This window comes from Hyalella azteca, unplaced genomic scaffold, assembly GCF_000764305.2.
Source record: "Hyalella azteca isolate HAZT.00-mixed unplaced genomic scaffold, Hazt_2.0.2 contig16986, whole genome shotgun sequence".
Classification (NCBI taxonomy): domain Eukaryota; kingdom Metazoa; phylum Arthropoda; class Malacostraca; order Amphipoda; family Hyalellidae; genus Hyalella; species Hyalella azteca.
In genome coordinates, this window is record NW_025946789.1 from 32,025 (window position 1) to 56,427 (window position 24,403).

Below are 24,403 nucleotides of genomic sequence, written 5' to 3' on the forward strand. Positions count from 1 at the left end.
TCAAGTGTTTTTGTAAGGTAATGGAATCTAAAAAGTGCAGATGCAAGATGATCTTGATAGTTAGCGAACTGGGCTGATACGTGGCAGCTTCGTTTCAATGCGGACAAGTGCTAAGTAATTAACCTTGGTAAGAACAATGATCCGCAGGATCACAGTATGAGGAAACATAGTTACAACGACGGAGTGTTAATGGAGAAGGCGATAGTGGGAAGAGTGTTGTGAAAATATGTTGACAAGAAGTTAATGCAGGTTAATAAGGCCAAAAAATGCCAGGATTGATCAGACCAGGATAGTACCAAGATGCAGAATCGATGAAGATGTTGTTGTTGTGTTTTTGTTGTTGTTGGAGAACGCCTTTGCGGTTCTCCAAAACTTGAAAAGGACAAAAATTAAGTCGAGTGTTCAAAGACGTGCAATAAGGAAAATTCCAGGCTAACAGGGCAAGTATGAAGATAGATTAGCGATTATGAAACTTTCAAGTCTTTGAATATATATCACTTGTTTGCTTAAATCGCAAATTAACTAAGAATTTAAAAGCAAAGAAAAGTCCACAAAAATTCATATCTTTATAGAAAACGAACGGGTGGTGCTTAACGTTTTCTATAAAGATATGAATTTTTGTGGACTTTTCTTTGCTTTTAATTTCAAGTCTTTGTAATCGACGTCCGCGTGGCGACCTCATTGAAGTACACTTGTGTTTTGCACATGGTCTCAGGATTCCTAGAATTTTAAATAAGAACCAACACCAGGGACCAAGGTTACAAACTAAAATAAAAACTGCGGTGCAACTCATCCATGCGACAACACTTTTCGCTTCGAGTCAGCGACATTTGGAACAGCCTTCCTGCTGATATCGTTTACGCTCCTGCTATGAACAAGTTCAAGAACAAAGTAAGCAATGCTATGCAGAGGTATATGCTTACATTTGGTAAGCCTAGCACCCTGTGGAGTATGGACCTGATAAAAATCCTGTAGCCATTTCAAACCAACGTCGCTCATGAAAAAGGCTGGTCCAAAGGCCAGTTTTTAGATCCTCTGTGAACAAATCACGATAAGAACAAGAATTGGCAAGAGGCCATTGACCTTCAGCGCCGAATGCTCTATGTTATGTTATGTACATTCTGGAAAGTGATAAAACTTATCCGGAATAATCACCCCGGATTTCCACTGAAAGTTTGAAATTGCCTCAATTTTATCGCTATGCGGAACAATGAAAATTTCCTCTCTAACTAAAAACAACGAAACGCAGTTGCATGTAAATCACAAACATGCAAGTCAGAGATTCCTAAAAGCCACCGCAACCATCACAGGACTTAGGGCCAATTCCAGTCAAGTGACAATCAATTATATTCGCTTCCAGGAAGTGATTACACGAGTATTATGATTGTGCCTTGTTCAAACGTACCCATAAGTAAATTCTACACACTCAATAACTATAATTTCGAGATACAGCTTCATTTAAAATTCATGTGATCACATATTTCTTTATTTACTAATTTAAACTTTTAATCAACATTAATTAGATACACACGATAACTATGCCATTCAAAATAAAATAAAATACAGTGATTAGCAATTAATAATACATGTCAAAAAACCGATGAATTGAGGCTTCAGAACAATTTCAAAAGTGTCGGATATGCACAACTTATTGGATGTAAACGAAGTGACGCAGACATTTACAATAGCTGCTTTGAAAGGCGGGTAAAGTCGCAGAAACAATTCTCCACACTTCCTCCATATACTGTATAATTCCACTAATAAACCTCAAGTGCTTAACTACTCTAGGTATCTTAAGTGTTCACCTCCTCGTTCGTGCTTATGCATTTTTTTTTTGCAAGACCACATCAAAATCGTGCGCGGTGTGCCATCTACAGTCACTTATGAGTGAAACTAAAAAAGCTTGTTGAATACATTCATCAAACATCAATCAATAGAGGATTGACCTGACTTCATTGCAAAAAACTATCCACTGACACCTATGTAATTGGCTCAATATCGCATTTATCAGCTGGTTCATTTTGTATGCCTGAACATTCGAAAGCAATGGGTGGTGACAAGTTTTCATTAAGGATTTGAGAAGAAAGAATAGCAGGCGGCAACGTTAATAAATACTATCATTAGACAGTCGTAAATTATATTTTATTTACGATTAATTCATGCCATTAATGAGAAGTGCTTTTGATTGCAAAGATCAGACTAGCTAGCTGATCCATATACAAGAGGATTCGACGGCTACGTGATATTACTTTTCGTTGCACGAGCATGCATTTGCAAGAGAATGTGTTCTTCATGAAATATTTCAAAAATAAATGCTTCTATTTTTTAGTACAAACCGCTTCTCAAGAACCTCTATGGAATAGAGCTTCTAATAAGTGAAGAAGAATTCAAGAACAAATGGAATTGCTCTATGTTCCCAAGCGACGAGAGTTTTAGTCGCTAAAGAAGATGGTTTTGGGCTGCACATCCTGCTGGAAGATGGGCGTCCTCTTTCGCTGAGCGCGGTGGTCCGCTGCCAAGGCTTCCTTCAGCGCCTGGGACTTCGAGACGTCGAGTTGGCCTTCGAAGTAAACGCTGTTGACGTACTGCAGCAGCTGTCCCAACTGCTCAATAATCCAGTTATAGTCAGGATATCATTGATACTCTTATGAATATTACACATACACAAGTCAGTGTATAATATGATCACAGCTAAGCTACATGAATATTTTTAGTGATAGCTGTAGTTACATTATATCTAATAGTGCGATGAAATAACACAAGTACAAAGAAAGGATTAGCTTAAATTCTTCAAAGTATTGGCATAAAGAAACAGTCACAATGTGTTAATGCATGTAGCTTCACCAGCATTGTGTGACTGTCCCTGTTGCCATCGTAGTTTTCAGTGAAGAATTATATTTTTTACATATATATATAAATGTTTTGTTGGTAATGTAAGTTATTTTCTATGCTCACATCGTGATTGATGCAAGGTCTATCAACAAAAAGTGCATTTTTTATATAAAATATGTGAGCGATCAATAACCAAGCTGAATGTGTGCTCTTTATGCCCCAAATCAGCGAAGAACATTTAAGAAAAATACAAACCTTATCAGGCAAATCGTGATTGCTCTCATCTTGCGAGGCCACGTGTTCTCTTTTGTTCAAATTCACTTGCACTTGGTTTATCTCGTTTGGCTGGAGCACAAGGGTCTTCTTGAAATGTTCAATCATGTAGTCCATAACGTCATAGCGATTACTTCTATTACTAAGGTCTATTTTGATTTCGTTGAAGGCTTTTAAGATGATGGAGAGCATAATGTTGACCAGAACCATGCTGTTCAGCACCGAGAAGATGAAAAAGAGAAGAGGTGACAGTGAATTTGCCTGTTGCATTTCATCGAAGTCAAATTTTCCGAGCATCATCGAGAAGCTGGTCGAGACGGCAGAGAGAATTGTAGTGAACGCGGACAGGTGCAAGGAGAATATGAAATAGAAAAGACAGCAAAAGGCGAAAAATATAACGGCAAATGCAATGAAAAAATATGCCAGCTCGTCCCAACACATCGAAATTGTGAGGGCCAACACGTCCATTCTTTTGTTGAACTGCATGAGCTTTATGAGTTTCAGTAGCGATACAAACATGATCAAGCCTAAAATGGACGTATAATATTGGTCCACAGCAACTGGGTTGTCCATTCGCAGATATGCATTTCCTTTCGTTCTATTGAACTCATCCGCAACCTCGAGAGTTAGAAGCAGCTTGTAAATGTACAAGGCAATCTCCACCCAAGAGAGTATCACTAAACAAAGTTCGGCTATATTCCAGTATTTGAAGAAGTAGCCGCACCTCTCTTTCTTAATTTCAACTATCAGCCTTAAAGAGAAGAATACTGTTGCCGCAACGAACGCGAGCTCACACACAAGCACAAAATTGTCTTTCAAGCTGCTTTCCAGTCTCAATAGTCGAACAGGTTCAAACCTCCATTTGATGAAGATACCACCTCCTTCATTGAACTCGAAGCAAATTAGGCACGTCATGAAAAGGTTTACATTCGCGTTATACACGGAAAACTCCAGGAAAACTGCCCGCGTGCGCCTGTCAATCCATTTGAAGCGTTGGAGCATATCCAGCCTCGCAACAATAGTTTCCTGGTTACCAAGAAGTCTGATAACGTATCCGCCTGCTCCATACGATCCCAGACGCCCCACACTCGGTAAAGTTTTTAGTTGACTCGCTGTTTGGTATTTAAACTCGGGGTAGGTACAGGCTGCATCGGAAAGTTCACCGATCACCCAATTCGCGCAGTAGTCCTGGTCATCTTCTAAAAGCACGTCACGGGACCCCGTGCAGTCTGCAACCGTATCGTTCATTGGGTACGGCACCGAGCACACAAAGCGTGAATTCCTTATCTGCCGTAAAATGGGATAGCCAACCATGCGATTTGCTTTGTCATTCAAGAAGCCTCGGAGACCGTAGGGCGGATCCCCGTTGTACCACCTCTGCGCCCGCGTTTCATTCATGACCGACAGTTTTGCCCAGCGCCAAAACTGATCGGTGTTTCGAAGCTAGAGAAACAGAACGGAAAAATATAAGGAATGAAATAAATCTTGCTGGGTGATATTAATATCTAGATAACTTAAGTTTCTAAAAACCTTTCATCTAATGCGTGCACGATGGCCGATGGCCATAGGTTTCAGAGCTGGATGCAATATATGATAACGAAAGACTGTAGCGGCAGCTCTCAGAAATATATCATAGTGCTTGTGAGAAATTTTTGATTAGAACCGATTCAGATAACTAAATTTAGATGGAATGTATGGACTGTGTACTTCTGTGCATTGCAATGAACTTCATATGATTAAAACAACAATGATTATGAATCGGTATATATATAACATGAAATCGATGTATATAAAATCTCAGCTTGTAGTGAAGAAATAAATGGGAAGTTACTGTCGAATGAAATAAAATATAACTCAGTACTCACTGCAGTGAGTGACAAAGAGCGCATTTTCTGGCCGACGAATTCTTGAGGTCACGGACGGACGGACAGACGGACGGACAGACAGACGGACATGGCGAGCACAATAGTGCATTTTTTCCATAAATGAGAAAATGCGCTAAAAATAAGTCATCAGTTGACGCAAACTAAGTGTTTGCTCTTGTCATTAGCGAAACGCCATAAAGTGATTATTTTAAATTAAATGCGTCCTAATCAAAGAATATAATATGAATAATCCCAAAATAATATTGTAATACACAAGCGAATAATGGGGCAAGTAAAAATATAGGAACAGATGCAGAAAATTTGCAATAATAAATGCTTAAAATGAAATGCTAAGAGAACAATGCAAATTGAAGTACTACTCTATTAATAATTTGCACAGATAAACTCATACATATTCCAAAATTGAGATTCAGTATGTCATTTTCACGTATTCCAACATTCCCTTAAGTATACTGTGGATAAAATTATATTTACCTGATTTGGGAGCCCGAATGCAAGATATCGATCATCAATGAAGGTTTGCTTGAAATGCTTTTGCATCAAAAAAGCGTTGAAGTCCGTCTTGTCGTTAACGACGATGAACAGCACGGCGAGGAAAATGCTATAAATGATAATCCCACGGACTATGAATTTCATGTCTCGGTCTTTAGTGAGTTTAGTTCTCAACTTCTTTATCGTGCCATCGTCGGATGCGACGCCAATGACTTTATGGACATCCCTAACGGTGGATGGATCAATTTGACTCGTGTAATTCCATTTCTCATCTTCCTTCAGCTGGGGCAGTTCTTCGTCACAGTCGATGTCCTCAATAGAGAGGTCAGTAGAGCTGCAAATGCTGCTGAAGATCGAGACAAACACTACTTTTAGCCATTGGCTTACCAGGATTGACACTAGGAAGGATGTGAAGAACGAAGCAAACCACTTGACTGTCGTAATCTCTCCCCAGGTGATGCCATAACTCCAAACGAAGAAAATGGACAAGGCCATAACTGCAACGCAAATAATCCATCCAAGTGGCCTCGTCCACCATGGAAGACATTTTACAACAGGTTTCACTTTTGGTTTAGGTTCCGCGTCAGTGTTCTCAAGAACTTTTGAGCTTTCTGTAGCGTCTTCCTTCGTCAATCCGATTTTCAGAAATTGACTTTTACGTTGTTTCTCGATAGCATCCAGCGCCCTACATCGAACATACTTCCTAGGACGAGCTCGTTTGAAAACGGCACCAAGCAAAGCTGTTAAGGGAAGGACAAAGATGATCACCATCATGCCCTTAATCGTCTGAGAAAGAGCAATTGGTACGGGACCAATCTGCGCATATGCATCAATTGGAGACTCGCCTTCTAGCCGATAGAACATTGCGTTCAGGAGCATAGAAACAAATAAGAACGTAGCGCACACCAAGATCCGTTCTTTTCTACAATATCGGGAACCGATTGGGCGTAAGAAAACGGACATCCATATGTGGTCTTGATTTACATTTCGATTTGTGTTGTTGTACATTCTCTGCGAAAATGTTGACATATCTTCGTTGTTGTCGGCACACAAAAATGTTCGATCCGTCAAACCGTCGCCGCGGTTGAGCGCAAGCCATGCATTTGTTTCGAAGGTGTACTGCTCAAACTTCTGGAGGTCCCGGAACACGACACGTTCAAGCTGCCAACTGTCGTACGGCAACCTGCCTCTATTGTCTAAGAAAACCCGCAGGTAATGCAGCGTACCGAGTGGACCAGCCGTTGTCATTACAAATGTATTCCTGTCGTATCGGCGGTAGAGATTCGAGTTCGCTTTAGGTAGAAAACGCACTTCTGTTTCATCATAGTCACCTGACGCGATAAAATATATCTGCGATTCACATGGAGCGTCCGAATCAGGGCCGGTGAAGAAAGTTACTTCATAAATGTACTTGTCCTCGGGTTTGTTATCGGGCAGAGGGATGACACCCCTTCTTTCAATGTCTTTTCTGTCCTTGTAGTGGCCCCAAATCATAGCAATGGTGAGCAGGACAAGAATTATAATGAGGGTGGCGTAAAGAGTAGTATTATCTATGAAGCCCATGTTTGCTATAAGGAATTCAAAATTGATTTCATTCACCGTTGGGAGAAATCCTGATCCAAACTGAGAGAGATGATTAGTGCCGCATATTGTATGGGTTGCGTTAGCCCTGAGGACTTTCAAGCCCGCAGCGGACCACTGAAGTGAAGGTTCATCGTAGAAGTAGCATCCCTCAATTGTTATTTTAAACTGATAGTTTGAGGAAAACTTTGCATCTAAGTCTTTGCGAGTTAAATTTGACGGAGGCGCGTTATTGAGCAGTTTTCCAATGCCAGCCACAAATCGCCCAGTCCTGTTGTTATTCTTTTCGGAGTCGATGAAGAGTGTGCGCCACCCATCAATGAGGGGAAGCTTGTTTATTACCTCGCTAACGAGGGACTTCCCGGGAAGAGGAAACATTTCATGAGAAACGAGAAGAACGAGGTGGTCAGCATTAGATGAGGGCTTTACTGCGATCAAGTAAGCGGCTTGTGGAGAAGTAATATTGAAGTAGTGATAGACCAAAGGAATGACGGTGTTAATACTGTCAGTGACATTCACTGTCACAGGGTTTACAATAATATCGGGACTCCTGGGTATTTCCATACTGATTAGCCTTGTTGCATTCGTGACGTTCACTTGCTGTTCATTGCTAGTTACCACAAGCTCGAGTATTTTCGTGTTTTTAGCCAAGAAAACTCGAGAAGTGGGATGGTAGTGTGTGATAACAGGCCATGTCAGGAACATCAACCCAAATTCTTCAGTGCAGAATGATTCTCGGAAAATGAATCTCGATGGACAAAAGTCTGGTGGTAGAATGATTGAACTATTGATTTCAATAGGAGAATTGATGGTTTTCCCGTTTTTGAGTGTCTCCTCTCCAATTTTTGCAATATATATTGAAGCTCCGGAGTCGGTACGAGTCTGAAACGATTCATCTTTTACCAACTTTGATGAAACTAGAGCATTTATGGACTGGATGACTACGTTCATCCGTTTCAACTGATTTATACTCTGTCTACTGGTGCTTTCCATTATGCTCTTCTTGTATATTTCGTCCATATTCTCAGGAATTACTATATTCGGATCATCAGATATCGCTCCATCATAGTCCAAAACCCCTCTAGCCGCGGCCTGTCTATCCTTAGGGGGCAATAACTGTACAGTTTCCAAGACCCCATTCATACCTTTCATTAACGCTGTCATCACCGAAAGGGTACTCTTCACGTATGGTTCATACTCATAAGCAGATGCTACAGGGATATTAGGCAAGGAGCAAGAAATCTTTTCTAGAGTTGAAAGGCAATCTTCTCGAGCATCCATCCCTATGGTCAAGGAACCAGCTTTACTATTAAGTATTTGAGACACAGAGCTGGCTAATACATCAGAGTACACGTTTACGTCGGCGATGGTGGTTGGTGGAGCCGACTTCTTCAGAGATTGAAGTTGCTGCGACTTTGAATCCGATATTTCGGCAAGCTTCATCTCTTGTTCACCGAGTGATATATTGTTGAATGCGTTATCCGAGATGTCACTCCACGCGGCATTTGCCGTAAGGGAGTTCAGCGCCTTTATGAACATCGTGAGTTGAGTAGAGTCACCCGCTGCTGTAAGAGCAGCCAAAACTGCTGTCGTGTTGTAAGCCTCCACCATGCTTTTATTTGGCATGATAGTCGTTATGTTACCGATGAAGTAATTGGTAAAGGCGCCATATGAGTCTGAAATTTCTACGAACACACTGAAATTTCCGTAAGGTAGAACTGCAGACAAGCGAGTCTGTTGCGTACTGGCCATTGGCGTCTTGACGATTTTTCCGGTAGGATATTCTAAGTAATAGAAATTATAGGCCGCGATGCCTATGGCTTCAGGGTCTTGCCATCTATCGCACGATAAAATGAATTTGGAAAGAAGGCAGTAATAACCCTGATCCGCTGAAATTCTGCAAGTGCCGCCAGTAGGTGGTTTGTTTTTCTTGATTGAGATTTGAGAGTACCTTTAAGGAAGATAAAAAAGTTGTTATAAGGAAGATAAAAAAGTTGTAATACGGTCGGCGGGTGTTCAATTCATCTACTTACAACATTATTTCTTGTCAGAATAGAAGTTTAAAATAGTATAACCAGATTATCAAAATAACTTAAATATCAATCAAATAAAAATAAATCATGATATTACAATCATAAGTCAATATACTGTCCCAAATAATACAAAGTAGAGGATAAAAGATTTACCGTTTCATTTATTAGAAATTATTGGAAAACTTATTAGTTAGCTAAAATACTACCACTGCCCCATCAATTTTTAAAAATTTCTACGTGCGTTATGAAAAATTAAACTGTAAGTGAGATGTATTGGATGATTTGAAGCTTCTAATCTCCAATCCTTGATAATTTTACAATTCCATAAATCTTTATCCGCTCAAATGTATTTTGGAGCTTTGGTGAGCAGCACATTCAAAGAGGTGTAACTAATATTAGCATTAGGATTACGTTTTAAAGACGTCCTCAACTCTGCTTGTGAGGTTACAAAGTTATTAAAGTATCGAAAGCTCAGTAGTCTCAACCCTTGGGTTACGCAGACCCTATATAGTACAGCGGCCCGCTATCAACGGACTCTTTATATGATGCCATTCGTATTAATCTCCAGTGGGCCTATACTTTCAAAAAAAGTTAAGAGATCGTAAGTTCATCAGCTAATCATTGACGGCCTTTCAAGCAAAATCCACCAATCATAGACAAGAAAATATATCGTAAGTACTTACGTTCACTTAGCGAGTTTTGAAAGTATGGCCCCTGGTACCTAGTGTATCGCAAATTGCAAATTCATTCACCAGTAGAATATGAAAAATTTGATCTGGGTTTATGAGCGAATTTACCCGATCCGATTGTCAGAGGTGACAATGGTGAGGCGAACGGTGAATTTGTCCGAGAATGAATTAAGGTCAAAAAGTGAAGGGGAAAGGGTGACGATCACTGCGCTAGTTCCAGTCTCAAAACCTGAAAAAATTCTACTAATTATAATCATTAAAATAATTAGCTGTTCAAAAATAATTATCCAGCAAAGTCGCATTGCAAAAAATATAATAATTTGAAGTTGAAAGCGTTCAGTTACTTTACCTTCCATTCTATCATTGACTAAAACCAATAATACTTTCGATCATTAAGTTAGACAAAAATACTTTAGTGAACGTACGTATATATGTATGTATTTAATACGTAAGAATATTTCGGAGAATTTCGTTCAGATAATTCAACTAAGAATAATAGATACCGAAAATTTACTGGATTCCAGGGCACCCACATCATTGCTCCAGTAATTCAAATAAAGGTTGTAAACAAATACCATGGAGGTTAACAATGAAACAGGAAAATTCATTACATAGTAAAAAATTAACTGTAGGCATATAAACTATTACTTCTGTCGCAAATGTAACGAAGAACCATTGCCGTATACCACCATTAACATGGATGAAAAGTCTGGCCCGCACTCACTTTGCTTGCAGACAGTCTTGGTCGAGTCGCAGTTCGGTTCATTGGTCACAATGGACGCGCCATTTCTGTGGGGAACGCAATTAAACCTCGTGAGTTATGAAAACGTATATTACACATAGATCTTTAGAAAAAACCTAAACATGCGGTAAGGCTTAGGAATCTTTCTTGTTGGTACATCATAAAAACGAATTATCTTGAAGCTTGCATGAACTGAGAGACCAAGTTACAGCACGTAATAAAGAAATATACCATTACGAGTTCAGTCTACAATATATGCATAATATTGCGACAGGTAATAAATGATTGCACGTACTCCTGCTTAACGTCCCAGCTGTAGTAGCGGGCAGCAGTGCAGTAGGCGGTACAGTTGCCGACAAGAGTGAGGCGCACCGCTGGGTTCACCAAAAACCCGTCACTCTGCGCCAGGCAAAGACTTGGCACCGAACACCTGTAACCGGATCAGAGGAATTGTGAAGGAAAAAAACGCCTTTGAATAAATGAGTATACATGTTTTTCTTGCTTACTTTTTAAGAATTCTTCATCTGCTAGCTAATTCATAGTCTGATATCGCTTTTAGTGAGAAAGAATAAATATGTGAAATGGAAAAGAGATTACATTGCTATCATGTGCAGTATAAAGAGAATGTGGAAAACGAAGAAATCTGCAGCAGATAAAAGTATCGTAACTTCTGTCAATACAACGATGATCGAGTCCCAGACTCCCAGATATTGGCACTTATTATGAACTCGTAGCATTTATCATGACCAAGTCTACGTTAACTGCAATTTCTCGCAGTGACGCGTTTCCGTGTCTCATATGTCTTGATTATTTTGACCGTATACAGTGCACTTACTTTATTGAGACTTCAGGCGGTGATTGTGTTACCACTTTAAGTTCAAGTGTGGCTACTGCTCGTCTCACATCCTTCTCGACGACAGCCGTAATCTCGAACGTTGCCTCGGACATATAAAATGAAGATATTTGCAGACTCAGCTTCAAGCCCTGATACGTAAGCATGCCTGTAGATGCAACGGAAAATTTGTTTTCAGCAACCATTTGTGTTTTGAAAGCAACAGCAGAAATTCGAAATTTTCAGGTTAGCTGCTCTCTACCCTTAATTTTTTAATAGCAGTATCTAGGTTTTTGTTTCCACTCAAGTTGATAGCAAAGAGGTGGTGTTGATGAGACTGATTATAGCTAGCTGTCGGTTTGAGCCTAATAGCTATTTGGCTCTCAGCGTACCTACGCAGCGCTCATGAAAACAATGTGAGAACAAGCCGTTATCGGAGTAAATTCATTAGAGATTTGTGGCGACTTAGTCAGCCTTAATCCGTTCAAAAAGGTTTTACTTAGAAATATCCACGACAATACGAGTGATTAGGAAAATTTCGGTATCTCGACTGTGGGGAATAAATTTTAAATCAATTGATATATATTTTCAATAACAGCAAGGGGGAAATTTCCCTTCGTGAAAACCTAAAACATAACCTTCACATACTTCCTGTTGCTGTCACCCACCAGGGCCCACGCCGAAGCATCCGCCACCCGTCCTCCCGACTGCAGTCATGGGTTCTGGGATGGACTGCGGGTTGACCGCTAGTGGAAAGTTTTGAGCGTCGACTTGCAGCTTCTCTGGTGTTGGCAGGATTTGCCGGCAGTACCATTTTACGTTTGTGATCTATAATACGAAAACATCATTACAAGTGGCTACAGAAAAAGTTGTTGTTCCACGCTATGTTATTAGTTAGCAATTAGGAGTTATACAGGGTCATCAATATTTAGCGTTACATTGTTTTTTTCAAAATCAATACACTCGCAAAACAGTCAAATGTGTCGTATGGAACCATGTCGACTGTTCTCCGAAAGGACCTAAAGTTGTCCCCATTCAAGCATGTCAAAAAACACCAACTGTCTGCTCAAGTTGTCGACAAACGCCTCCAAAGATCCAAGATTCTTCTTTCCCGCGTCCATGATGGCACGCTGCCAAACCTCGTTTTCAGTGATGAGAAGAAGAAGGCAGGGTGGCCCAGTGGTTAAAATTCAGAGTACCAAGATTGGCGCAGAGAGGCGCGGGTTCGATCCCAGCTCTGTGCGCCAGTTTCTGGTCAGAATCGGCAAGGAGGCCGGGCGGTTAAGCACAGCAGAATGGTAGCAGTGAGTTGCGAGTTCGAGACCGCAAAATGCTGTGAATGTTCTGCGATGGTAAGAATCGGCGACAGGCCTACGGCCTAATAACGCTGAAACCGCTATTATTATTATTATATTATTAAGATATTCAATGTTGAATACCACTTCAACTCCCAAAATGATCGAATTTGGTCGAAGAATGGGACGAAGGATCCCGTGTGGTGACTAGGAAGCAATGCCCGACCTCAGTGATGGTCTGGGCAGCCGTAACATAGTCCTCAAGGAGTCCCCTCTTTTTTGTTGACAAAGGGGTGAAATTGAATCAGAAGAACTATCGAGATGCCATCCTTGTTGGTGCATTGTTGCCCTGGGCACGAAAGAACTTAAAAAAACGCCCCTGGTCGTTCCAGCAGGTCTCTGCACCATCCCATGGGGCCAAATCGACTCAGGAGTGGCTGTCCGAGAATGTTCGCCACTTCATTACCAAAGATGAATGGCCCCCATCGTCACCCGATCTGAATCCTCGGGATTTTGGGATCTGGTCATACCTTGAGAGCAAGGTCTCGACCGTTCACCATAGCAGTTTGGACGCCCTAGAAGTCAACCTGCTGAAGGAGTGGGCCAAAATCCCGCAGAGTGTCATTTGTGACTCGTGTAAGGCTTTCTCTAAGCGTCTACAACTCGTTATTGATGCAGATGGTGGACATATTGAATGAAATTGTGGGAATTGTATCTCTGAACCTCTGCCTACAGAAATACATTTTCAAACATTCACAATTGTGTTTCATTCATAGTTCTAACCACTCAAAGTTGTAACGCTAAATATTGATGACCCTGTAATGATGACTGAAGAACATTCCAGGCTTTTTAGGCTTGCAATTCTCGAAAAGAAATTAAAATAGATGAAAATTGTTATATAGGTCTCGGTTTATAGTACATATTACATGAAGATTTAGATAATTTTAATATTACTACATTAATAAATGATAGCTCAATTGGCATGGGAACCGGCCACACAACAAGCACGATTGCGAGACATTGGACCCTAATAAGTAAATACCTTCATCATTGGGTAATATTGATGTGCGAAGCTAGACAAATTTTAATGTCGATGAAAGCGTCCATTTCCCCTCAATAATCGAATGTTTAACGCTCTAGGGTTGAAGAATATTGGCTTAACTTTGATAAAAAATAGTTACAAATATTTATAACTTTCTAAAATAAAAAATTATACGGAAAAGGTGTTGCGTATAAGTTTTCAACGATGCGACAGGACCTTTTCGTATCCTTTCAAATTTGCTACCTGAATATAAAGATGGATTTATAGGAATTGAGATTTTCTTGCTCCTCAATTACCCTGAAAATTTATTAAAATACCCCAGAAAAAGTTTGGAACTTATTCTGAGATTGCTTAAGAGGGCTAACCGGAACACTGGGCTCGTCAGGGTCGACACTTGCTAGCTGTGGGTTGAGGTCCAGACTCTGGGTGAACGCTCGGCTCATGCTCTTGATGCCTCCAGGCAGGATAGCTGCACTCAGGTTGCTCTGTAGCACATTATTAAAACATTCTATAAGTATAAATGAGTTCCCACAAATTTTTTATCTGCATGAAACCCCGTAGGAAATATGAAAAATGCCTTGCTTGCACCTCGAATCTACGAAAAGAGGGATCATGAAGACGAGGTGTCTTAACTTGGACAATGTGATCATACTGGCATAGAAAACGCAAGTCTCTAACACAATTCCGAGTTGGAATTCTACCAGACTGATGAACGGATAATAAAGTTGTGCAAAGTATATTAGGCTACGGCCAGACTACAAGCGTTGACGCTTACGCTGGCTGACACTTCAAGCAGAGCGGGGTATATGGTATATGGTATATGATATATGGTATAAGGTATATGTGGCGCCCCGCTGGACACAATAGACGCTGAACCACGCAGCATTATTGCCAGCATACGGCGAGTCAGTGTTTTGCCGTTTGACTTCGAGTGAGAAAGTGTATTTGCTGAGTTCTCATATGCAAAACCCTTTTTTGAAAAAGATAAAACCGGCATTCACTTTATCAACAGTGCTAGATCAGAGTGTAAGGTATATCATCATCTGTACTCTGATCCGAGTAATAGCCCAGAAGAATTAAAGGAATACACAAGAATGACAGTGGCTACATTCCATGAGCTATCATAGACCACAGGTTGCTGATGTACATCCTGTCGCTGTGGTATCCCACAGGCATCCCACATACCAGGTACGAGGGAAATTTACGAGGGAAATGTCTCAACATCCATACCTCACGCCCTCTTCATGTACACTGAACGCGCTGCGCAGCGCCGAAATGTTTGTCTAGAGTAACGGGTTTTATTAATCGTTTTGCGCAGCGCGTGTCTGCTTGATGCAGCTCCTGGATTTATGCTTCTACTATGGCCACTCTGGTACAAATACATTAATGCATACCTATAATATCTCAGCATCAGCCAGTCAGCCTGCGTCAGCGTCAGCGCATTTTTAGGCCGTGTACGAACAACGCTACGTGCTCGGATTTTCGGATAAAATTATTATGAAATATCTAGTCTAGCGTTTAACGGCGAAAAAAGCAAGCAAACCGTTTCAGCGCAAATGATCTGATGCATTGCGTCCTATAGTCAACAGTCACGTTACAGGCGGAGGAACGTAGCCTTGGCTTACCCTGATGATCTGGTAGTAAGTGTAGTCACTTTGGACGAGAGTGATGGTCTGGGTAGCTTGTACTTCGACGGTGAACGTGAACATGTAGTAGCCGATGTCTAAGAAGAGAGCATCCACGACCAGTGTCGTGAAATTCCAGGTGCTCAGAACTCCTTCTATTGTCACTTGATTGGTGGGATCGCCAGTTGTGCTGTTGACCTTCTCTATCGTCCAGTACCGTCTGATTTCAGGTTATGTTAAGTTAAAAAACCGACACTGTGCTCCTATTCATTTATTTGTATATACTGCAGCAAATATATTGGATTAGATTAATTTCCTTCTTGAAAGGTAAACTCATATCTTATACTCAACATTTTGAAGAGAACCTCATTGAGCTTTGCAGCTTCCCTTCGGCTCCCCGCACATTAGCTCGCTATCATTGGATTCACCCTGCCACTAGCTCGAATTTTTTTTAAATAGGTAAGGTAACATTCATTTTTTACCGACTGTGAATAAACTAAAGTGTTCGCTAATCGAATTCGTCATAGCTCATCATGCTCACTCACTACTGAACCCACTCACTCATTTGGTTTTATATGTACGAAAGCAATTTCATGACCGATGTCCTGCATTTGATAAGAGTGTTCGCTATTAATATGTAATTCATCATTCAGCACCGCTTACTGGTACATTAACATGAAATCGTTGGTCCGTTGCGCGCGATGAGAGTGTATGTCAAAACCATGTTCTAGTAGTTTCCAAATTTATTTCATAGTACGGTTAGAAGTACCATAATACTAACTTTGCGGTGACAGGCTTGGTGCAATTAATGGTTGTGTTCGACATGATCCTCGAAGGGAGGCTTTTGAACTGTGAAGGCGCGTTGTTTATCCTCTTGACAGCGCCTGCCACGCTCACGTTGGGCATCGTACAAGGGACTTCACCGATCACCACGTCCACATCAGACCACAAGTCGCCGGTGCCGAGGTCAAATGCGTATCCCGAAACTTTGTACATGCCTTCATTCCTGAGACGAACGATTATAAAGCAAGAATAAATGTAGAATGTATACCTCATTGATTAATGTTCACGAGATATGCTTCCGGGCCATGTGAGTAGCTCATAAGACCTTACTCTGCAAGCTCACAATTAAGAAAACGCTAAGAAAAAGTGTGATATAGCTGATGACAGTATCGCAGTCAACGTTGAAGTTTTATCTAGCTGGCAGTCATGTATCTATTACCTTCGAAGAATTGATGCCGCAAGAAGAGACAGTGTGATGTCTATAAAATTTATAAAATTCTGGGTGGCTATTCAAATCTATTATCTCCTTGAGTCCACTTGAAGTTCGGCTTCTCTAATAATCACCAGGATTCTTATCCATGTTAGTACTAATAGACATATCCACGGTTATTCTATTCGTTGACGCTCCGAGTATGAACATCTTCAAAAACAGACTAGACGAAGCTATGCAGGAGCATATGTTCAGTCTTAAAATGCCTAGTAAATTACGGACCAGGCAATAAGTCCAGCATCTATCTCAATCAATCGTCAGCTATGGAAAGATCGGGTTCCAAAGGCCGGATCCCTTGTGAATCAAGTCATGAAAAGTACAAGAATCGGCAACAGGCCATGGGCCGATTTCTTCAGTGCCGACACTTCTATTCTATTCTATTCTAAGAAGTATTTCAACCGCAACCTCCATTTCAGCGTCGCCCTTGACACTGTTTTCGAAACAGCTCGTATTAACGATATAAACAATATCTTAACACCTCATAATCGAATTTCATTAGATTTCTACTTAATGAAAACTGAAAAAATGCACGAAACATGAACATTCATTCAGGCATTTTGCTGCTGAATGTAGAATATTAATTATGTATTTCATTCTCGTGTTGGATAGAAAGGAATTTTCTACCCATAGTTCGATCCATCCACAAAGTGGATGGATCGTAGGTGTGATTCAGTTCTGAATCACACCTCACCACTCACGCGTAGGTGTGACTCAGTTTCTCATTTGCCGAGATCATTCCAAAGAAGGGAAGCTCCTCGCCGTATTCATCACAAGCAACTTTGTCTCCGTATGCTTCATCGGTGGATCCATCGCCCCAGCTCATGATAAGGCAAAACGTTGGCGTTAAGACGTCAAAAGTTGAGATCACTGTTTTCGACACATTCTGTAGCAAAGTGAAAATTACGATCAATGAAATATGGTCGCTAGAAGCAAGAAATAAATCTAATAATATTATTAGCTTGATACATGAAGGATAGATGAAATTCTTAAAATGAGATTCCTTTGCTATCACGATTAGAAATAATGCCTTAAATAAACTCTTTCTGAAGTAAAACGTGACTTTCGATTTCTTGTGAAGGGATACTAATTTATATACGAACCTAAATATTTAATTTTCATCTACCGATCAAACTCAGTGAGTCAGAGATCTTGGTTAAAGAATCGACGAACCAAAATGAAATTTATTTCATTATGGATGTCTTATCAAAAAAATTATGACAATTTCCTCATTATTTTATGGCATTAAATTTTATTCCTTTACTAACCTTGTGTTGGTTACATACCGATGGATATGTTCTCAATGCTGAATGAATACAATAAATACAGCACTGATGCTGCTCATTCACCATTTATCTTACTCACTTACCACTGATGTTACTCACTCAACACTGATGCTGCTCACTTACCACTGATGCTACTCACTCACCACTGATCCTACTCACTCACCACTGATGCTGCTCACTTACCACTGATGCTACTCACTCACCACTGATGCTTCTCACTCACCACTGATGCTACTCACTCACCACTGATGCTACTCACTCACCACTGACGCTACTCACTCACCACTGATGTTACTCACTCACCACTGATGCTACTCACTCACCACTGATGCTACTCACTCACCACTGATGCTACTCACTCACCACTGACGCTACTCACTCACCACTGATGTTACTCACTCACCACTGATGTTACTCACCACTGACGCTACTCACTGACCACTGACGCTACTCACTCACCATTGATGCTACTCACTCACCACTGATGCTATTCACTCACCACTGATGTTACTCACTCACCACTGATGTTACTCACTCACCACTGACGCTACTCACTGACGCTACTCACTCACCACTGATGCTACTCACTCACCACTGACGTTCCTCATTCACCACTGACGTTCCTCACTCACCACTGATCCTATCTTGCCGTCGTTGGACAAAGAGAAGCCAGCGATGCTGCCAACGAACGTAACGTTGATAGGCTCGGCGTGCACCCAGCCTTGGAAGGAGTTGTAGGCGCTCAGGTAGAAGGTAGCTGGTCCGATCTACGATTGGGGCGTTAATTTGCTTTGCGTGAGGTAGATTGAGCAAGAAGAATTGATTGTAAATTGTTTGCTATTTGCTGTAATAACTACGGAGGAACTACATGCAAAGGTTTAGAAATTTCAAGCGACGTACGCGATCGATGATATCTCCTAAACAGTATAGGGTGCTGCTTTCATTCGTTGTTATCATTTAATTTCTGTTATTTGAGAGTGAGCATTTGGAAATCATAACGCAAGCTTGGGAAGATGTAAGTATCGAAACACGAAATTAAAAACGGATATATCAATGAAGTTTTGCTTAATTATGATGAGATGTTATTCAAATATTAAGAGCAATTATGTTTTAGAAAATAAATAGAAGTGCGAACTAAATATACTAGTTTTCAAGAATTTGACTGCTCTTTCCACTAACGCCATAGAGCGTTTAAAATTAATAATTTAGAAAATATATACATCGAAATCAGAGGGCAGTCGAGAAACGAAGCTGTATGCAATCGGTCGTTCTGTAATAAGAATTATAACGTAAGTAGCAGCAGAATACAACGAACAGAATTTATTATTTCAATCATCATAAACACGATGAATTAGCGTCTATTGGGATACACGGAAATTATTAAAATATTTCAAACAACCTTGACATTAATGTGCAGAACTTTAATCACAGCAAATTTCAGATTCAACTCCATGCGGATACATATTTTTCGTGAAAATTACAGTAATGACAGAACTATGGCCGGTAATAGCTTTTTCTTTATTGAACGACAATTAAAGTAATCTCAAGTGAGCTTAATCGTGCATGTACTTGTACGTATATACTTACATCAGTGTAGATAAATTTGAACCTATAATCAGGCGTGTAGGTAACCGTCATTTCCATTTTAGTGGGTAGGATGTAAAGCCTCCACTTCTCAGGAGTTCCTGTGAATAATATGAAATCAAAATGGATTGGATACCATTGCCAAATCACTTAATGAACCAAAATTGTTCTTGCTGACATTCAGTGCAAATATCCATGACTTACTTGAAAACACAGCTAGAAATTGAAATTTCACACGGGTTTAAACCTTAAAAATGGATAATCAAACTTGTATTACGGAAAACAAGAATTGGATTTTTGATCGTTTCCGTTAAAGTAACAACTCCTACCTGCGATTTTTTTCTGAAGCCAAGTCTGATGACATAGAAAAAGACCATAGTCTGTGATGGTTTTGTTTAAAATTGAGCATTCACCAGTGAAACAAAGTGAACACCTATTGACAGTATAAATCTTTTTATATGAAACAAATTACTGGTAGGCCCACCTGATGCGGTGCTCGGGTACACAAATGTCGTCGCGTTCGCAATGAAGATGTCACTTTCTGGTCCCCAGCCGCTCCAGTCTCCTTCTGTTTCGTTGGCAGTCCACGTGACGTAACCAGTCACGTTCACGATGCCTTCTAGTATTTCGACCTAAGTGGCACAAACATGTATTTCTTAGCTAGGTAATGTAAAGCAAAGACAATTCTGCGTTTGCGAGAAAAAATACATGATGGTTGATCTGAATTGAACTCTTGCGGAATTGAATAATAAAAATAAATAAAATTAACAAATCATGTCTAAAGTCCATGTCTAGCAGTCAAACCTGCTTGTCGATGCACATCCTTCGTGTTAGGGCGATTATATGCAAACATTGATATCCTTATTTGCAGAGCTGGGCAGCGCTACTTTGAAATTTAGCGGCCGCTACCGCTACCGCTACATGCTCTAAATGTAGCGGGCGCTACCGCTACAATTGCTTATGCAAACATCGACATCCTTATTTGCAGAGCTGGGCAGCGCTACTTCGAAATGTAGTGGCCGCTACCGCTACCGCTACATGCTCTAAATGTAGCGGGCGCTACCGCTACAATTGCTTAAATGTAGCGCCGCTACCGCTACATGCTCTAAATGTAGCGGGCGCTACCGCTACAATTGCTTAAATGTAGCGCCGCTACCGCTACCGAAAATGTAGCGGCCGCTAGTAGCGGCCGCCACATGTAGCGCGCTACTGCCCACCTCTGATTATTTGCAGATAGACGACCTCACCTCCACAGGAATAAGCGCCGTTGACACTTCGTTAGACAGGTTCACACTGAGAGTGAGGTTGCCTGCTTGCTGCGGCTCCAGCAAGTAATGCAGCGACAGTTGCCGCTCATCACCACTAGCGCCTGCGGGGCCTGCGCCGTCAAACGTCCCGAAGTCTTCCACTTGAGGCCCTGAATAGTGGTTCGAATGCACGTTTCAGCGTAAGAAAATGATACAAGGCTAACGCAATGACATTCCGTTGCATCAGAAAAGCTGTCGAAAAATCATGAAGAGCCACTTTCCATCCGTTCAAAAGTATTAGTAGTGATCTCATTTATTTCTTTTAATCCATGTTTTCTGGGGTGGCAACCGGGTTTCGATACTATTTAGGTATACAGAAAAATAATATGGAATGCTCCCTGTCCTCTTGGGTCAGGTTCATTTTCATTGAGTTTTTAGATGATGGTATTCATTTCATATACCACTCTAGTTCATATCATTTACAACTCTAGGTCCCAAAAATGTGCGACAATCTTTTCAAAAGTAAATAAAGCCCTCACATCATTGCGGAGTTTCTAGAAAACTAATTATCTTGCAAATTTATTGGAGCAGAAATGGTTTCTGTCCCTCACCTCGAAATTCGTCCCTCATGCACCCCTGAAATTCTGTCCCCACAGTTAATTGTCATGATACATAATACTTCTTATGCTAATCAAGAAGTTGGTTTTGCCCTTACCAAACACGGTAAGTTGTACCCATGACCCGTTGCCATCGTCCACTTCGTATGTTATTTCTACGGTGAGATTCCAAGGAGGATGTGGAGCAGAAGGGAACGTCAGGTTAACCGTGAAGTAAGGAGGAACGTTGTAACAGGGACAGTTAACTGTCACCTGCCACGTGTCCGTCACTTCGGGTACCACGTGCACCAATGTTGAAAACGTCACCTATAAGTTATAAAATATCAATTATTAACATGTGATACCTTGGATGACAGCGTGAAAAAAAAAGCATTAGTGAAAAAAATGACTGTGGTCTGAAGTCACCTAGCTATGGCATTAATCCAAAAACGACTGGAGATAGGAGTCACCTATGGCATTAATCCACAAGTAGTACTATTGAAATAACACATAATATTGACCGTGATATGGGAAGATTTCTTTGGCATGAGCTTTATGACTTCAAGTATCATTTTATAAAAGAGTAATATGCCTGATTTCAAAAGTTTTCAGAACATTGAATCATGTTGAACAGTATGCTGCGAGTGCGAGATTAAAAAAGAATAAAGTTATTTCTATGGGCAATAAAATAAAAAAGGCATCTTACGTTGCCCAAGAGATTCTTGGCGTAGCCCGTGACGGAATACGCGCCCTCGTACGCGTAATCCAGTGGAACCGACCAGTTGAAGAGTGAGGTCTCAGCGTCTAAAATGTTCAAAGTGTTTGGCGTCAGCTTTAGTAATGATCAGGAGAACATACAGCAATTATTACGAACAATAAATTCAAATTAATTTGTTCACTAAATCCCTGCCAATGCCGATGAATGTTGCAAGGTAAAGGTCTTAAAAATATAACTCAGTACTCACTGCAGTGAGTGACAGAGAGCGCATTTTCTCGTCAACGAAAACTTGAGGTCACGGACAGACGGACAGACAGACAGACAGACAGACAGACAGACAGACAGACAGACGGACGGACGGACATGGCGAGCACAATAGTGCATTTTTTTCCATAAATGAGAAAATGCGCTAAAAATAGTAAAAAACGGTTGAGCTTAGATGAAATCGAGCCATTATATTCTAGTCTGATTAAAATCCGTCGATTTTTAAAAAGGGCCCAGTCGTTTAAGTCTTCTATTTACTGTGTATTCTTACTTCCTAACAATAACGAGTACCATACTACAATAAATTATTGAATATTTAAAAGAACTAAAGTGTTAAATAATGCCGAGATCGCTGCTGGACTTACTCTCATGGTAGGTGTAGTGCGATGAGCCGTCGATGGTCACGGTTGCGAATATGGGTGATCCCTGGTGATGTTGATATGTTAACGATATTATTAATACATTATACCAGTTCATGTTAGATTATTGTTAGGAATATTAATTGAAAGAATTTCATACCATGTAATCAGCAAAATGAACGAATCGCTTAATCAGTAAAAAAGGAAAGTGAAAGAGTCAGTAAAATATTAAAGTGAATAAGTTAGTGAAAAAGTATAGTAAACGAGACAATAAAACAGTAAAATAAAGTAGTCAGTAAGGGTACGCACACAGTGAGAGCAGATTGCCAGCGTGCTGGTTACCTGCTCAGGCTGGCGCCTGAAACCATAGAATACAGAAGCCTGTTCGTACAGGTTTTCACTATGAACACTTACATTATTATCCTATGTTCATTCTTGTTGCAGGTTGGAGCAGGTTGCCCGCGCGGGCAAACCTGCATGCTCTCACTGTGTGCGTACCCTAAAGCAGTAAAGTGACACAGTGCACACAGTGTGTGTGTGTGCAGTTTCTCACAGCAGAAATGATGACCGAATAATCCCTGATCTCAACGAAGCCTTTCCATATTTCCTGTTCGACGGTGACGTTACCCACGGCCGTCTGGCAGGGCGGGGACGCCGAGCCATTTACAGTCGTGTTCAATAACGAACTGCTGACCTGGAACACGTGATATTGTCGTTATTTTTATATAACGAACTGCTGACCTGCAACACGTGATATTGTCGTTATTTTTATATAACGAACTGCTGATCTGGAACACGTGATATTGTCGTTATTGTTATATAACGAACTGCTGACCTGTAACACGTGATATTGTCGTTATTGTTCAATAACGAACTGCTGACCTGGAACACGTGATATTGTCGTTATTGTTATATAACGAACTGCTGACCTGGAACACGTGATATTGTCGTTATTGTTATATAACGAACTGCTGATCTGCAACACGTGATATTGTCGTTATTGTTATATAACGAACTGCTGATCTTCAACACGTGATATTATCTGATTTATTTGAATAACGAACTAGTCATCTGTGGCACATGGAATTATCTTCGGCGTTTAAAAATAATTATTTGTTTTGAAAACAGTTTATTTTCAATTTTTAATAGAAATTCTCACTTCTGAGTGATATATGTGTAATTTTTCTCCGATTTTCTAACACTTCAAATTGGAATCCAGATATTTTTATGTCACAAATTTCCTAATTGTTACCCTAAAATCAGTAAATATCATAAAAATTGGGAGGAGCCACATGGCGGTCTCGCTTGTATCAAAATCGAACAAATAGTAAACGCAGGCTGACAAATAGTATGATAGTGAGACACAGGCTGACAAGTAGCATGATAGTGAGACACAGGCTGACAAGTAGTATGATAGAGAGATACAGGCTGACATAATAGTATGATAGTGAGACACAGGCTGACAAATAGTATGAAGGTGAGACACAGACTGACAAGTAGTATGATAGAGAGATACAGGCTGACAAGGAGTATGATAGTGAGACACAGGCTGACAAGTAGTATGATAGTGAGATACAGGCTGACAAGTAGCATGATAGTGAGACACAGGCTGACAAGTAGTATGATAGTGAGACACAGGCTGACAAGTAGCATGATAGTGAGACACAGGCTGACAAATAGTATGATAGTGAGACGCAGGCTGAGAAGTAGTATGATAGTGAGACACAGGCTGACAAATAGTATGATAGTGAGACACA

At 40.6% G+C, this 24,403-nt stretch overlaps 1 protein-coding gene across 1 annotated transcript; it reads right to left on the reverse strand.

Annotated features, from left to right (window-relative positions):
* Positions 1-1,106: 1,106 nt before the first annotated feature.
* On the reverse strand, positions 1,107-22,658 carry LOC108672953 (polycystic kidney disease protein 1-like 2). The gene is made up of 19 exons (XM_018160723.2): positions 22,653-22,658; positions 22,012-22,137; positions 21,425-21,632; positions 20,710-20,879; positions 19,947-20,094; positions 19,466-19,563; positions 18,511-18,645; positions 17,294-17,478; positions 16,104-16,328; positions 15,323-15,542; positions 14,063-14,182; positions 12,029-12,188; positions 11,364-11,529; positions 10,824-10,958; positions 10,511-10,575; positions 9,895-10,015; positions 5,466-9,015; positions 3,088-4,548; positions 1,107-2,603 (listed from the first exon to the last, which is right to left on the reverse strand). Exons 1-19 carry the CDS (start codon positions 22,656-22,658, stop codon positions 2,433-2,435), a joined length of 7,470 nt encoding a protein of 2,489 aa, XP_018016212.2. The 3' UTR covers positions 1,107-2,432.
* Positions 22,659-24,403: the final 1,745 nt, after the last annotated feature.

Coding starts and splice junctions, on each gene's coding strand:
- LOC108672953 (XM_018160723.2), bottom strand. Junction 19,564..19,946: donor GTACCCGAGCACCGCATCAG/GTGGGCCTACCA, acceptor TATTATTCACAG/GAACTCCTGAGAAGTGGAGG. Junction 15,543..16,103: donor ACCAAGCCTGTCACCGCAAA/GTTAGTATTATG, acceptor ACCTGAAATCAG/ACGGTACTGGACGATAGAGA.